The sequence below is a fragment of the Cheilinus undulatus genome, linkage group 21 (assembly GCF_018320785.1).
Source record: "Cheilinus undulatus linkage group 21, ASM1832078v1, whole genome shotgun sequence".
NCBI lineage: Eukaryota > Metazoa > Chordata > Actinopteri > Labriformes > Labridae > Cheilinus > Cheilinus undulatus.
In genome coordinates this window covers 13091953-13109904 of record NC_054885.1, presented here as the reverse complement: position 1 = coordinate 13109904, position 17952 = coordinate 13091953, and the positions used below count along the sequence as shown (strand labels likewise).

The 17952-nt window shown below is 39.6% G+C and overlaps 1 protein-coding gene across 2 annotated transcripts in view; it reads left to right on the top strand.

Annotated features, from left to right (window-relative positions):
* Positions 1–313: 313 nt before the first annotated feature.
* Positions 314–17952, top strand: part of grapa (GRB2 related adaptor protein a) — a 60890-nt gene continuing 43251 nt past the window's right edge. For both annotated transcript variants that reach the window (XM_041777886.1, XM_041777887.1), the window contains exons 1-2: positions 314–677; positions 14542–14639. In XM_041777886.1, the coding sequence (XP_041633820.1) occupies positions 600–677; positions 14542–14639 (176 nt within the window). In that variant the 5' untranslated portion in view covers positions 314–599. The remainder of the gene's footprint in view (positions 678–14541; positions 14640–17952) is intronic.

Sequence of the window (17952 nt, the reverse complement as noted above, 5' to 3'; positions counted from 1 at the left end):
TTCTTTAAAGCTTTTAAATGTTCTTGTTTGACGGACAGCAAGCACAAGCTCAGCTCTGACTCGGCCGATGGAAACAAAAGCTGGTCTGAGAACTGTAAGAGGTGTATCGACAAACCACACAGAGATACACACACGTACAGACAAGTGACTGAAGACACACGTGAACAAAGAGGAAGGCAGAATCCACAGAAGCCACACAAGCTGTGTGAGACAAATATATACACAGGAAGTGCCTCCCACTCCTCAGCCCCTCGCTCGCTCTCTCTCTTTCTCTGAGCGTTACTCATGGCAGTGTGTTGCTGAGCAGCAGCCAGTCGTGTTATTCCCCTCACTGAGCTCTCTCTCTCTCATCCTCTGCTCTGACTCTCTTGTGCGCTCTCGAGCTCGGCAGGCAGACGAGACCTCTCCTCTCGTGCTCCCCTTCTTCTTCTCTCTTCTCTGTCATTCATTACATACAACTACTTTACCTGTTTCTTTTCCTGTCTTCTTTTTCAATTTCTTCCTCTTCTTATCCCCCAAGCCCCCTGTACTCGGGGCATTAGAAGGGGGTCCCAGAGTGTATGTGTGCGTGCAAGTGAGAGTGTGGTGGAGGTTTCGGCATGGAGGCATTGGCACTTTATACGTTTCGTGCCACGGAGGGCGATGAACTCAGTTTTAACAAGGGAGACATGCTTAAGGTAAGAAAAATATTTTTTCTGTTGTTTTCTATGTACGTCTCTATCAAACATGTGTCTGTCACTCGTGAACTGTGCTTCTCTCTCAGCTTCCACTGTGATAATTACAGCAATTTTAACTTTGGTGTCACAGCTCTCATTTATCTTCTGAATTTTGGGCTTTTATGCCTACATTGTGGATTGAACAATAGACAGAGCTGGAACCATGAGGAAGAAGGAGAGCAGAGAATGACATGCGGGAAAGGAGCCACAGGCTGGTTGCGACCTGGGACCACCTGCTTTCTGACTAATGGCCTCCTTCACCAACTATTCTACAGATGAAATTTGCCAAAGTATTCCTATCTTTGATTTGTTCTTAGCTATAAACATAATCTAAGAACACTCCGGAGTACATTCGAGTGCTGATATGACAGAGTGAAATATTAATTTTCACTCATCAGCACTCAGATTTGATAGATTAAGAAAGACACAGAAAGGTATGATTTACTGTTATATTTGGCTGCATTTTTATCTATTTGTCACTTTTGTATTATTAAATGTATGCACAGTTATACCACATAAATGTGGCCAACTTTATCCTCAGTCAGGCAATGTTTGAGCTTATTTAAAAATGTTAAATTATGAATATAAACTTAGCGCTTTATTGGTAATTGTAAACACTTATTAAAAAATATAAAAACCTTGCTGCACACGCAGCTTTGTAACTGTGTTTAAACTGCATAATGTATTCTCCTCCTTGGATGTTTTACCCTTTTATTGCTTTTAATAATCAATTATAGTCAATATAATGTGGCTTTTTTTTCACAAAAACATTGCAGAAAAATGTCTTTAAAGTAGGAGTGTAAACAGATTTCTACAAACTAATGCCATGTAGATAAAAACATGTAATGTAAAATAAATGACCACATAAATATTCAACCCCTTCGGGTCAGTATGTAGGCAGTATCAGGCTTGCACATCTGGACACTGCAATTTGCTCCATTCTGCTTTGCAAAACTGCTCAAGCTCTGTCAGGTTGCACCAGGATGGGGCATAAACAGCTCCTTTCTCTATTGGACTGAGGTTTGGGCTTTGACTTGGCCACTCTAGAACGTTCACCTTGTTGTCCTTAAACCATTTCATTGTAGCTTTTGTTGTATGCTATGGGCCGTTGCCTTCCCCGGAAAAGAAATCTCCTAAGCTGTAGTTCTCTTCCAGACTGAACAAGATGATGCTCAAGAATTTTCCTATATTTGCCGAATTCATTTTACCTTCTACCTTTACAAGCCTTCCAGGGCTGACTGCTGAGAAGCATCCCCACAGTATGACGCTGCCACCACCATGCTTCACAGTGGGGGTGGTGTGTTTGTGGTGATGTGCAGAGTTGGTGTTCGCCAAACGAAACGTCTTGTCTGAAGGCCAAAAAGCACCATTTTGGTCTCATCAGACCAAAGGCCTTTCTTCCACTTGATCATGGGGTCTCCAACATGCCTTTTAATCAAGATATAATGAGTTTTCTTCAGCAATGGCTTTCTCTTTGCCACTCTCCCATAAAGATTTTACTGGTGAAGAACTCGGGCAACAGTTGTTGTACACGGACTCTCGAATATCCCTGCTGCTGGAGCTTGTAACTCCTTCAGAGTAGTCATAGGTGTCTTGGTGTTTTCTCTCACCAGTCTCCTTCTTGCACAGTCACTCTGTTTGTAAGGATGACCTGATGCAGTCCCTTATTTTACATTTCATGTTTTAATGTAATTGACATTACGTTGTAGAAATCTGTTTTCTTGACATTAAAGAGGTTATTTTATGAGATTGCTTCCAGGTAAATATAGGGCTATTATTGAAGCTAGAGCAGGTATCAGAGCAACTAACACAAAGACAAGAAAATATGATGAGTCATATATCATTATGGACTTCCCCTGTATGTCCATAGTTATTAAACAGAGAGCCGCACTTCATCTTTTTACCACATCCTACCAGGGTGGGAAATTAGCACCCACCACCAGCCAAGTGCAGGAATTTTTGAGTAATTTATTGCTCAATGTATTGTGTTTTTTTTGCCACTATGGCAAGTAAATAAAAGTAGTCTAACCTAACAGAGTGATTTTGCTACAGTAACTGGCATAAATGAAACCCCCTCTTTTCCTCCTTGTTCCCACTGACTTTTATGAGCAAAGCCGAGGGGACCTAAACTGTCACTGACCCCAAAAATCCTGCGTCTTCCTCCCTGTGTCAGAGCTGCTGTCAGATGTTTGTGCTGGGATGGTTTGGCTCAGTATCATATGAGAGCAGTCCTCCACTGAGACCGGTGATTCGCTGAAGGTTGAACCGATGTCTTGACCCAACTCCAAGGTAGTCAAACAAAGCCTGAATTTTGGCGTGACAATGAAGACATTGTGCAGCAAAAATTAAATTCTAGCAAGTCTGACACACATAACACAGGAAAATGCCAATGAATTTACCGTGCCCCAATAAGCACAGCAAACATTTGCATGGTTGAAAAACAGGGTTTTTTAATGAGATAATTTGTACACCACCTCTTTCTTATCAAGTAGCCTTTAACTTGAACACTATAAGCTTTGATTGTAATATTGTACCTAATTTAATAATAATGCTTATTAAAATAGAGCGGTTAAAAAAATGTTTGTGGCCAGTTCATTTTTTAATCCACCAGCCACAGTGGCAGGTAGACAAAAAAGTTAAATTCTAACTTTACAGCCTACCAGTGTGACAGAGGTTTTTGATAGTAGATCGACATGCATATACGACTAATGGCTCTTCTCACTCTTGTGTACCTTCTGTTTTTGCAAACCCTGCAAAACCTTCTGTGTTTGCCCTGCAGTCTCATGACCTTATATGTGGGGCATTAAAGGGGCATGTCTCTATGCTAATTAGGAAAAATATGAAAAAGGTTCAAGCTTATGAGCACATGGGATTCATCAATTTAACACAGCTGAGAACAATTCAACAGTCTAAGAGCAAATCTTGAATCAGAGGCAGTTTTCTCTTAAAAACTTTCTTAAGAATAAATTTAGAAAAATCTTAAGATACAGGTGAATGACGACCAATCTCCAAGCCCGTTGGCATTTTCTAGAAACCACTGTCTGGTAGAAACTGTGGGTCTATAGTTACAAAGACAGAAGTGCCGTTCATCTGATGAGTCCACTGACGAATGCACAGAAGATAACAGCTTAATTAGGGTCACTACATCAGTGTAAGCTTGAAAAAGAACTATTTCCTTGTCAGGTCTCTCCTTAAGAGGAGAAGAAAACAACTTTTATTAAACAAACACTGTCTATAACTAACCTTCGGTCAGCTTGTAACTGACGAGAAGATGGAGCTGAGTAGGCGTTAAGCCTTCCGACGAACAGATACCCCATGCTGGCACATAATCATATCAGCCATGCCCACACTTATGAATGACTCATTTTCTTAAAATGAAAATGGACAAGTCGTTAAAAAAAAAAAAAAAAAAAAAACCTACCCTGCACATAGTTACAACCATAATAATTTCCTAACAGCAGGTCTTTAAATCCACCCATCCATCCACCCTCTTCCACTTATCCGGGGTCAGGTTGTGGTGGCAGCAGGCTGAGCGAGTCAACCCATACATCCCTCTCCAAAGTGACACTTTCCAATTTCTTTTGGGGGATCCCAAAGCATCCCCAGACCAGACAAGTTGCATTTGGGTCTACCCCAAGGTCTTCTTCCAGTTGGACGTGCCTGGAAGACCTACAAAAAGAGGTGCAAAGGAGGCATCCTGATCAGATACCCGAACCACCACAACTGGCTCCGTTCAATGCGAAGGAGCAGCGGCTCTCCTCTTGGCTCCCTCTGGATGTCTTAACTCTTCAATCCTCATCGCTAAGGCTGAGTCCTGCCAACCTAAAGAGAAAACTCATTGGGCAACTTGTAACTGCAATCTTATTCTTTCAGTTATTACCAAATGACCAAAGGTGAGGGTTGGGAGGTAGATCTACCAGTAAAATGAAAGCTTTGCTTTGTGGCTCCGCTCATTCTTCACCACAACGGCCCGGGACAACACCCACATTACTGCTGATGCTGCACCAATCAAAACTCACGCTCCCTTTTACCCTCACTCTTGAACAAGACCCCAAGATACTTAACCTCCTTCAGCTGGGGCAAAGACTCACTCCCCACCAAGCAATCCACCCCTAGAATCACTACCCTGGTAGGGTTATTGGTCCTGGGTTAGGCCCCAGACCACCAGACCTTGCACTCGCCAGCAAGCATCTGGTGGCCGGGCTTTTCGCCATGGGGCCTGGCGGGTTGAACCCAAAGAGGTAACATAGAGCTTCCCTCTGTGGGATGGGCGTGGTGCGTGGGTGCAGCGTGTACAGGCAGCAGGAAAAGCTAGACGTGCCGATCCCCATTGGCACAGAATGACTGTGGGCAATGTGGGACATCTTTTGATCTAATTAGACGCATTACAATGCTAACCATGTGCTGGGTGTAGCATAGTATGTAGCCACATGACTCGGCAAAAGAAATCTAACCAGTGTATTTTCCTAAATGCTGAGCAATTCTTTAAATATTGAATGCAATACCTGTTGTACTTGAAGTGGGCGGAGTTAGCTCTAAACTGGGGGTTCACTTACACTTTAAATGTAATTTTTTGATGGTAGTCTACTATAGGATACCAAACATGTTTTAGGACTCAGCTATTTTTAGCTAACAAGCCAAATAAAAAATTAAAGACACTTCCTGTACAGAAATGACTGCAATTTACTGGATATTACTACAGCTGAAAATTATTCTTCAAGTAGCAGGAAACTGTTGTGTAAGTGTACAAATTACTCTCTTCTTTTTACACTCCTCATTTTTTTCCCACTCCTAATACAACACTACTATGCTAATACAACACAAGGCTTCGTAAAATGCTAAGCTAACATATGCTGGATTTAGCATCATATTTAGCCACAATAATCGGCTAAAAGAAGCCCAACAAGTACATTCAAAATTGTTAAAATGTATGTCAAAGTACCTGCTAACTTCTTTGATAGATCAATAGATTTGCTTCACTCTGAAGCACCAGTCTCTACACAATGCTAGGCTAACCACCTTCTTGATTTAGTATCATTTTCATTCATCGGACTTTCCAAATAGAAGCTTGCAAGTAAAGTTTCCTAAACAAAAATACATTTATATTGTGATCTGCCATAGAATGCAAAACATTTTTGGGCGACTGCTATTTTTTGCTAACAGGCCAAATGGAGTATGAAGACATCCTGCACAGCTGGAGATTATTGTAGCAGAAAATTGTACTGAAGGAAATCTGCAGAAAAACCTCAGAAATGAAGAGAAAGAGCTTCTCTCCTTACTTACACTAGCTCTCCAGCTGGGCTGTTAAAACAGTTCACAGACCAAAATCACGGGGTAAGAAACAGTGAGATCAATTTTCTTGCTTCAGTACGTCAAAGCGTCTGGAAAGCAGTTTTTAAGCGAAGGGCAGCTCAGACCTTTTTTTCTTGATCTGAACTAAACTTTGTTCTTGCCATCATTTTGATACTGCTTTAGGCGCTTTCCTTTGAACCTATTCTTTTGCTTCTGCACAGGCATCCCGTGAAATGTCAGAAAATCAGGTGGAAGAAGTAGAAGGGTTAGTCTGAGGGCAAGACCTCATTACAAAATAACCTGTGACATTTGATGGTGCCTGGGAGATAATAATGTCTGAAGGTGGAATTTACCTTTAATTTTGGCTGTAGGCTGCTTTATTATTCATCTCAGACGGACTCTGTTCCAATATTAGATGACACATGAATAAAGCAGCGTCTCATTTTTGCTGTCTGTAAAGAAATTTAACTGGAGCAGAGTGTCTGTGTGACGCAGACAAAATGAGGTGCCACTTAGTTGTGAATCATGCTGTGTTAGCACATTGTGACAATAAATAAATATTTCATTTTCTCTGCAATAAGTTTGTGCAGGAATCAACTTGAGAGCATTATGGGCAGTTTAGGTGAACTGAAAATAACAATAAATATAGTTTCTCCTGAAAGGACTCTTTGGTTTTTCTTGATTTAGGCACCTCATGTGGACAAATGATCCATTTCCACCAAGCAGTCCTGTTTTATTCAGTAAATTCTGGCACAGTTTGGTGGAGTAAACCCTGAATTTGCTTGTGTCTCAGTCAGAGTGATGGGGATTACGCCTGTTTTTAGAGCTCAGAAACATTTGACTTAGCTGAGTAAAAGAGTTAGTATTTCAGTTCCCAAACACTCTTCATGAGGTACCGCTTTGGCTTTTTTTTTTTTCCATCTTTGAAAAAATGAAAATGGTAAGAAAGGAAACTGGCTCATTGTTGGAACCAGCATGTTCACGACTGACACATCCCTGAGGCTTGTAATTTTTTAAGTTGAAGTTGTCCTTCCAGTCTAACCAGTACCCAACAAGACTTATTTTCTAAATAGCATATAACCGCCAACTTTAATAGCCGGTGAAAATGCAGGTATTGGTATTGGCGCGTACATGTGTTTATGCATAATTCCGATACAGTTTTGTGCCATGCTATATGTTAGCGTTACAACCTGGACATCGACTCTTCTTTTTAGACCAGTGAAGAAAAACTCCTATGAGATGTGTGACGGAGCAAGCTAAATAATTTGGCAGTATTTTACACTCAAAAGACTGACTAGTAAACATAGGGGGATTGAGCGCAGGTCTGTAAAGACCCAGTTCTGTATTCTTCAAAACCCTCCAAAAATCAGCTTCGGATACGGATCGGTTGATCTGGTACCTCTCCAAACTTTTGACAGTTGAAATGAAAATAGTTGCTGTACCAGGCTAAACCGTGCCACACCGCTTGGTGAAAACGCTACTAAAACAGCACCTTTCTTTGATTGCTTGTTGTCCCTGAATATAGGGCTCAACAGAGTGGTTCCAGAAGTACAAGTCCCATTCATTCTCTCCGTAGTGGATTTGGTTATTAGGAATTTTTTTCAGAAGTTTCCAAGTTCAATTCTCCTTAAGCTACCTGAGAGTGAAAGATAATAAATACTCCTGTAGAAGAAAAAAATTTCTTAAGATATCAACCTCTAGTCAAGAAAAACTGTTTAGTCATGATCTCAAAAAAACACTGCAATACCCACAATCATTGAGTTTCACAGCAACGTCACTGATTGGTGGGATCCCTATTACCACTGAAAAGTCTGCTGTGCCGCGAACCATAGACTGTAGAAAGAATTGGACACACCCTGTGTGACGTCAGTCTTCTGTTTACAATAGGCGGACTCAAATGGTTCTTGAAGCCGGTGTGGAAGTGGAGACTTCCATATTGAAATCGTGGTCTCAACCGAACTTTGAATCAACCTAACGGCCCGCCCACAAAACTCGACTTCCTGTCAGCCTGCTAGCTAGCATTCTGTTTGACAGAAACGGAGCCTGTGTCTGCTGAGCTATATGTCAATCAAATGAGACGCACCAATCAGCTTTCATCCTAAATATAATCCAAACGATCCTGGTACAAAAAAGTGTACTCCCCGTACAGTGGGAGCACAATAAGGCACTAGCTAATGAGACATGTTTGGTGTTTTGAACCAGGCTGTAAACCAGTTTATTTCTAGTGTCAAAATGGGCTGTTTAACATGTGTCCAGACGGGACTTCCAGTGTTCCTGCAGCCAGCCTCAAGTGGACACCCACGGTATAGCAATTTTTTGCACTTCTGCATTGGCTTCATTTTCTGGACCAGAGGTTGCCGCTTGCCATGAACAAACAAGATAGATCGCGGGAAACATAGTTCCTTCCGTCTTGTACAGAAATCTATACACAGTCCTGTACCTTTGCTTTTTTAATCTGTTTTCGATCGCCATTGTTGCATTCAATCATGTTTTATAGTTGAGTACTCAGGTATCTGTTTAGCTTGGTTCATAGATTGAAAATGTTCTAATACAGATTTTGCAAAATGTCTACAGGAGATTTGAATGGAGAATTTGACTTGTTGGCGGAAAATGTTGGCCTCTATTGATAAGGTGCTTTTTTTCTTTGTCTCAAAAAAAAAAAATAAATAAAGAAAAGAAAACTCTTTTCAACCTTTGCCTTAGAGACTGTCAGAGGATGCCGTTTTGACATTGTGCTGTTTCTCACTGTTGAAAAACCTTCATCCTGGCAGCAGATTCAGGCACATAGAAAATAACCGTATTGAAATGTTAATTCTTCGTGGAAATAGTCTCATTTCCTTTTTCAGGTCAGAAAGGGGCATTACCATGAGTTTTACTATGTTTCATAGCCAGTCTCAAACTTTTCACAGGAGCTATAAGTAGTCATAAAGAAAGAAGTACTAAGCTTATGTTGACAGTAAATTGACCAAAATAAACTCATGCATCATGGTCAGAGTGGCGAATATTGCCAGTTTACGTGACACTTTTTCTTTTCTCCCACTGGGATTAACTGCTGTTTCTCATCTAAGCAGCTTCAGACTTTCTCTGACTCTTAAATAACTCTTTACATTTGTTTATGACAGCTTGCAGCACCAGATGGCTTGAGCTTCAAAAAGTCAGAGCATTTCTTAAAGCATCATGCAAAATGTCCATCATTTAAAGGTACACCAGTGAAATGTTCACATTGAAATACCTAAATTTAAAAAATGAATACTCCTATGTTAGATATATTTTGTAGTTGACAACTAACATTACCTCAAATGTCCCCAGCTGTTTTCAAAGCCTGAGAAATCCTTAATAGTTGTCAATACACATTTTTCATTGCTGTAAAAACACTTGATGCTGACTCATAGGGGTGAAGACTATATATTTTCAGGGATTAACAATCAGCAATGATGGATGTGGCGTTTAAAACATACAGTTCTATTTTCACAGGGAGCATGAATTAGTCTAAAGGTGTATTTCGTAAATAGTAAACCAGCTTTTTTTGTTTTCGTATAATTGGGAGAAAACCTGTTAAAAGTGCCCTCCTTGGCTTGTGCTACAAGCAATAGGTTCTTTGCAGGTTACATCATGCAGCAGTGGAGAGATCCCAGTGGGGGGCGGAAAGTGATTTCTGCATTGAGAAACGCTACCAAAAGGCACATTCTTGTGCTGTTTCCAACTATGACAAGCATTCAAAGTGCAAAAATAAAACATTTTTAATTCTTAAGCTACTTCTGTGTCCCGAAAGTAGTACAATACTGAGGTAAAAAACATTTTGAACTAGAATGGCCGTCTGAGGCGGCAGACCTATGCTTAAGCAGCGCCACCGAGGAACTTACACTCCCATTGATTACTATGGTGTTCAAAATTTCAAAGTCAGAGAAAAACCGAACAGTTGCGCGGATCATCACCAAAATCTAATCGATTCTTCCCTGTCACTATCCCAGTATTCCCTGAAAGTTTGGTGAAGTTCCGACTTTCCGTTCTCGAGTTATCTTGTACACATACAAACAAAGAAACAAACAAACGAACAAAGATACAGAACCCTTTACGTAACCCCCTGCCGATTTCATCAGCGTGGGTAAAAATTGACGGAAAAATGTCAGCAGGCAAGATTAAAAAATAAAACCCTCTATCTAAAGCCTGGATGGGCCGGGTTGGTTCAGTACAGTTTAGCCATGGTTTAGCACATGATACTCTGATCTTACCCGTTGCCTTAACTGATTCTGCCCTGTCTCATTCGTGAGGAGAAATCCGTATCTTTTTTTAAAAGATCCAGTTCAGAGAACTCAATTGGCTCCCCATTTGGTAACAGTTTGTTTTTTTAAATGTGGAAAGAAAACAGGTACTTTAATGGGAGCTTGCTCATGTTAAAGAGCCGTTTCGTAGAACAGGCTTGTTTGTGAATGGCATATCATTACTCAGTTGCTTACCCCAAAAGGTTTATTTTGTTTGTAGTACATCACCGTTTCAATTCAAAGCATGTTTACGACAAAATGAGGGTTTTTATATGTTAAAGGTGCTCTGTTAGTCTCTCAGCTTAGTACAAGACTCCTCAAGACTCATGTCTACCTTTATCTGAGTAGACAACGCTAGACTCTAGGAGGTCTACAGGACAGTAATATGCAATATTGATCACTGGTACATCAGAAAAAACTGAAAAAAGCAGCTTTTTGTAAAGTGTAGGGGCTGTACTTAATGTATGTAGGAATATTTTAATGATAGTTTCAGTGCTCAGGTCCATTTAGAGCTATAAAGTACTAACTTTCCTCTGTTCCTATTCATTCTTATGGTTGTTCTCCACTTCCTGCTTATTTTAAAAACTTTGAGTAGCTTGTGTCATGAACCAGGAAGGCCACTTTTAACAGCTTTTCCCCCTCATTACTTGAAAGTCATCCATGAAGCCAAAAAACAGAGTTTACTGTTCAGTAAATACACTTTATTTTGAGCCGATCTGATTGAGTAGACTCTAAAATTTAAAAGAAAAAGTAAGCTGCAAAGGCAGGCAGAGCTTCTCTACTCATCATATTTTGTTACCGCTTTGATTGAGTGGTGGCAGAACATAAATTCTAAATTCACTGCTAGATATATCTTCTTACTACTACTACAACTACTATGCTGGTGCTTGTTTGTAGTCTTTTCTAGCTTTACTGCTTCTATTCCCATCCTTGTTGCTGTATAAAAGCAGAAGGATATTTTAGCACCATTATTTTGGGAGGCATAGTTTATTTTCTGTCCCCGTTGAGCAGTAGCCATGTGGAAAAGCATCAATAAGGCTAAGCAGAGAGTAGACCCATAATGAAGTGATAAACTTAGCTTCATGGTTTAAAAAAAGCAGCTCGGACTTTCTGTGCAAAGCTTTTAGACATGCAGCCAAGTCTGACACGAGGGACTCTGAAACGGGAGTAGGGAAACACACAAGTCTTTTGTTCCCTAAAAACAAACTCATAAATGTGACACTTCTGAATTCAAATTGGATTTTGGCTTGTGTGACAGAGTCCTCCATCCTCTGTGGCAACTGAAATGATAATCAGGCTATTTTTGGGTCACAATCAGCAATCTCTGAAGCGTTAAGTCCTTCCAATCACGTTAGCATCTCTGCTGTTGGGAAATATTGCAATGTTTCTGCGTAGTTTAGGCTAAACTTCACATTTGAAAAGTGCCTCTGGTGTCATCTTCTTTCCAGGGCAACGAGGTGCAGAGAGGCAGAGCAATGCAGATGTTGGGAATTTTGTGTCTTCCTTGATTTCCCATTTTGGGATCCAGGCTTACAGCATTATTAATTTAAGAGTCATTATGTAATTGTTAAGGAGCTGAGTCAGTCACAGCTGAATCAGTGGGGATGCCTGTGAAGAGACATGCTAAATTTACAAGTTGTCAGTGCACAAGTTGAGGGGGGAAAAAGAAATTATTTACCCAGTCAAATGACATTAACGTGTGTTATTTCCAAAGATGCATTAGCATCAAAATAAAGATGTTTTTCCAAGATGGAACCTTTAACTAACATATGAAGATCTCGTTCATCTTTAATTTATGGTAACTGACAAACAGTAGAGACAACTACACCCAAGCCTGATTACTGCCAGACCTGTTGAATCAAGAAATCCCTTAAATAGAACCTGTCTGACAGTGAAGTAGGCTGAAAGATCTCAAAAAGCAACACATCATGGTGCCACCTAAAGAAATTCAAAAACAGATGAGAAACGAAAAGTCACAGATATCTATCAGTCTAGAAAGGTTTACAAAGCCATTTCTAAGGGTTTAGGACTCCAGCCAAGTTCAGGTAGAGCCATTATCCACAAAAGGGGAAAACTTGGAACAGTGATGAACCCTCCGAGTGGTGGCAAGCCAACCAAAAATACTTTAAGAGCACATTGATGACTCATCAGGAAGGCTACAAAAGAACCCAGAACATGTAAAGACCTGAAGGCCGCACTTGACTCAGTTAAGGTCAGTGTTCATGATTCAACAATAAGAAAGAGACTGGGCAAAAATGGCGTAGGAAAACTTGAGTTATGCAGCAGGACAGTTATCCAAAACACACCAGCAGGTCCAACTCTGAATGGCTTAAAATAAGAACAAAGTGAAGGTTTTGGATTGGTCTAGTCAAAGTTTGGACACTTGAGATGCGGTGGCATGATTTTAACTTCCTGAGGCCCATGTTTTCGTCAGAATGCATTTTATTTTCTCCCATTTATTTGGGACAAGTGGGATGAGTACAAAACCTAATCCCTGTCTTTGAACAGGAAGTCATTTTCACCAAAAAAAATAATGTCCACATATTAGGACAATAGACCTGTCTGACTGCACAATATAAAATGATATGTCTTTAATGCTAGAAAGATGTATTGACAAAGATTTTTTTCCACTAAAAGTTCCTTAGGCCTTGGAGAACTTCCTTAAAATTATCATAGATTTCCTACACACGAAAAAATCCCTCAAATTCTCTAAAGTTTCCAAGACATGACCAAAAATTTCTGTGGAAAATTGTAAACATCTTTTCAAAACTATCACAAAAACAAAATTCCTTAAACCTTTTTCAAGTTGAAATGCTCTGAAAAGTCAAAAGAGTTAAGTTCAAATAAATGCTCAAAAATTCTTTGAAAATTCCTGAAAATTTTCAACAAGTTCCCCAAAATTTAAAAGCAAATTCCACAAAAAATTTACAATCAAATTCTCCGAAATTTCTGAATAATTTTCCTCAAATCCATGGAAAATTTCTAAACATACTCCCTAAAAAACATATAAAGAAATTCCCTAAAATATACATGTAACATCGGGAAAAATTTGAAGGAAATTCCAGGATCCTTCTACAATGGGCCGGGAAGTGACGTTCTAAGCCTTGTTGGGTTTTTCTTAGTTTCTGCTGTATTATTTTAATTTTATCACCCTTACCCTAATCCTAACCTTGGGGTTATGGGTGCCTAACCCTAACCTTCTTTGGGTTTTCTTTACTTCATGAGTTTGCATGCTTTAATAGCATCAAGACATGATGAAATAACATAAAAAGGTTTTGTTTTAATGTATAAAACCTAACCTGACATACTTATTTTCATGCTATAGCAAGATATTGATCATCTTCTCTTTTTCATTGAGTTTGCAGAAAGAGTTTGTTTTCGTACGAAAGCAACATACTATCATGTTGGTGAACTCCAGCAGGGCCGCTGCTAAGTAGTAAATTACTCAGCCAAGAGATTCATCCATTAAACTAGTCATCATGGGTTAAACTGCTTAAAAATAGCTGGGGTTTAGTTTAAGACAAGAACTTTCTTTCTTTAAGGAAAGTTTCGTCTGACATTGAAACTGCCATCTTATTTGAAGGTCAATAATTCAGCTCTGTGACTGATTCTCTGACAGTAAATCACTGCATAGCCTGCGACACGTTTTGCAATGCTTGTACAAATGTGCACAGTGTAACCATTAAAACAGATGGTGCATGAAATGAAGTTCCTAAAGGCAAAGAGGGTGCAGGACAACTTTTTGGCAGATGGGCAACATCGCCGCTGGAACTTTTACATCAGTCTTTGGCAGTATGTATTGCAGATGTACATGATTTATTTTGTGTTTAATAATAAAACAAGACGACAGAAAAAGCACCTTAAAACAACAGCTGAAATATAAAAATGATGCCCATAAGAGACGAAGAAACAGACTGAATAATGGCTACAGAAGGGAAAATATGAGGTGAAATAAGAGGAGAATTTTGAAGAAGCAATGCATGAGCACTTTGCTGGCCTTTGGTATGTGTGCGTGTAATCATGAGAGGTTTTGTGTGGCATTTTGAACTTGCCGATGGAGGTTTGTGTGAGTCGAGGGCCCCGGTTCACACAAAGATGAATGAGAGCCAGTGTAGCGGATAATAGAAGAAGAAGAGAGTCCAGGCGGGAAGATTGATATACAGCGAGCCAGAGAGAAATGATGGTGGCCTTTCACCCGATAGTAATAGCCTGCGTCAACATCATTATGGGCAATATTTCATTTATGTGTGTGTGTGTTTGTTCACTCCTAGATCACCAACATGGAGGATGATCCAAACTGGTACACAGCTGAGCTCCACAACCGGAAAGGCTTTGTGCCAAAAAACTACATCAACCTGAGGCCGCACGCGTGAGTTAACACACAAAAACACAGAGACACACACGCATACGTCTTCAGCTCATCTGTAAAGCAGATGAATACATTTCACACATCCAGCGCTGGTCTATCTAAACAGCTCATCAGTGAGCGTGGGCAGCTTGGGGGCGTTTTCTGCTCCGCTTTGGACATCTGCACTCCGGCATAAGGCTGCCTTACCCAAAGGGACACACACTCACTCGCTGCCTTACGTAATCACCCATGATACTGCCGTGTATGTGTGTAGATGTGTATGTGCTTTGTAGTGAAGCTGCTGGTACACCCTGTGTCTCCATCAGATGGTCATGCACCAGCTGGATTGTTACTTTTTTCTTGTGACAAACACTAAACTAACAACACGGCCATTACAGGCGTTCTGGTTCATTAATGAATGCGATGCTCCTTCTGGTTGGAGCCTCTTTAGCATGTATGTTACTGTTTGTTTCATTTGCACTGCATCATCGGTTAACTTCTTGGTTTTCGGCTGTGTGCAACACTTTTATCGAGCACATAGCATTTTCTTTGACCTATTTATTTTGGCTTTGAGCAATGCAATATGTAAATACAGCGCAATTTCTGTTAGCATGTTTTTTGCTCACTGCAGAACTGTGTTTTTTACTTGCACCTTGTTTTTGGTATATGCATTTATTTTAACTCACCGTGATGCTTTTTCTTTTTGTTGTTGGCAGCACATTTTCTGTCAACAAATGTGCCTTTCAAATGACTACCAGTGAGTTTTCTACAGTGGCCAGGAAGGCTCACCCTAATGCATATTTACAATGCTTTGCTTTAACAGAAAAGACAGTTGCAAATAGCTGCAAGACAGCCTGGCTGCAGACCGAAGATCTAAGAACTTGCAGACCATTTGACGCCACAACTATCAGCATGGAAATTCATGCTAAAACGTTAAATCGGATTGACCTTCCGGTTAGGGTTAGGGAAAAGATTAAGGTAAGGGTTTGATATGAAGCTTAAAGCCTACACTGACTGATTATTAAACGTTTAATAAAGCCAACTAAACTGTCTGCTAATGGGAAAAAAAGCTTACTCCAAATGAAAACATTCTAATGCTGCTAATGTAGCTAAGGCTAAAGTTAGCAAAGCTACCTAAGGTGCATAGATGAGGTAACTACCTAGCTAATGTAGCTAAATGCAAAGTTAATAAAGCTACAGTGCTTAACAAATTTATAAGCCCACCTGTTATATCTGTCTCAGAGACCATCCAGCACCATGAAGTGCTTTAATGCGGACTCTTTCATTTTCAGTGAGCTCTCCACGTTTTACCATTTTGAACAAGAATGAGGAATTTCAAACTGAATTTACCCAAATTTGAGCCGGCTCACTGGGCTTCTCTGAGAAGTGAGAAATTAATCAAGCATAACATTTAACCACTAAAACTCATTTTTCTGTTCAGGAATGCAAGTAAATAACTGTAATTTGACACATTAATAAAGATTAATAAAGTTTTTTTGCAAATCAGTAATTTTGAAATTTCACGGATAATAATAAATATATTTTAGCATTAAAAATATCATTTGGGTTAAAGAGCTTTTACATATTGGTGTATTAACCATTGCAGAAATATAAAAAATGATTTTGGTAATTACCAGTGCTGTTAATTTAGGGCAGCTGTGGCATAAACCTTACTTTGGTTAGGGTTAGGGTGGTCTAATAAATTTGTTAAGCACTGTACATTAGCTGCTCAGTGAAATCTAATACAAGCATAGCTACTTTATCTACATTAGATCATGCTATGTTTAAACCTAGACCCAATTCCAAGTAGTTATGGTGGCTCGCTTTTAGCTTTAGCTGCAGTTAATAAAGCTAAAGCGAGCCACCATTTGCATAACTGTTTCTAAAACCAGCTGTGGGTTGTACCAGCTGTGCGTAAGTTCAAACTTAGCCTAGTTTGAGTTTACACTCTCCTAACATTTAAGGTGTTGCACCAGCTGTGATAGTTTCAACGTAGGCGTAAGTTATAACTTAAATCTTACACCTACCCCCTACTAGGTGTAAAGTCCTTCGTAGAATATTGCTGTCATAGTGATAGCTCCAAAAGACATGATAACCCAGAGGGTGATGAGGAGATGAGAATTTAACCGAAAATTTTGAGTCAGCACTGCGTGCTCCATGATCAGTGTTGTTTTCAATGAGCAGAGATAATTTCTGCCGTCCACTGTTCAATTATCTCGTGTTATTAGCTATTTCACCACTCGTTATCAGTGCTGTTCTTTTATTGGCTCTAGGTTTAGGCTGTAGGCTTCACAATACTTACATAGGCAAAATGTCTTGTCATATTTTTCATCCACACTGGATGCTATTTGATGATTAATAGCAGTTGGCAAACGTTATTTTTAGCCATCAGTATCTGTAGCACTGGGTTAAAAAATGCTTTTCAGTGATTGTCTAAAGTAAGAGAATACATCATATCTGTGACAATAATTTAGTTAGTTTGGAGGTAAATCACTTCTAGTCAAGATCAACCTTACATTTCTGTGGTGCAACTGAACAATGACACAACTTAAGGTAGAACTTAACTGGTTTCAACGTAGGGTTTAGTGTGAACTTTACACCAGAACTTAAGGCAGAACTTACGCATAGCTGGTGCAACAGGCAGCTGATCTTTTTCTCTGTTTTATTTATGAAGTGTTGCTTAATCTGTAATGTTTGCAAGGTGGTGATTTCCTTAATTTTAATGCCAGGATTTACTTCTGAATAATGTTGAAAAAGAAATCTAAAACTTTTAATATTTTTTAATACTCGCAGTCCCTGAGAGCCCTTGCCCCTTGCAGCTCTTATCAGAGTACTGCACTTTTACCCTTACCTAACCCTGAGATTTATTGAAATTAATTCAGGATGGACTTACTTTATTCTAGAAACCCAAGACAAAGAAATTGCCTGGGAATTATCTCACAGTTTAAATAGAAAATAATAATCTTATTTATTAGAAAATACTTGGTAACATACCACTTAATTACCAGAGAATTGCCACAATATAAGAAGGTTAGGGTTAGGGTAAAATACCGTCTAATTACGAGAGAAGTGCCACGCTATTATGAGGGTTAGGGTTATGGTAAAGTACCACCTAATTACCAGAGAGTTGACACAATATTACAAGTAATTCCTTGATCATTAATACATTATTACTGGATAAATATTTCATCAATATTACTAAGCTATTACTTGATAAAATGCCATCTCATTACAAGGCAATCACCACCTTATTCCTGAGAAATGACTACAGAACTACAAGGTTATCTAGCGCCCACTAATAGTGCTACTATTGCATCATGTCCTAATTTGCAGC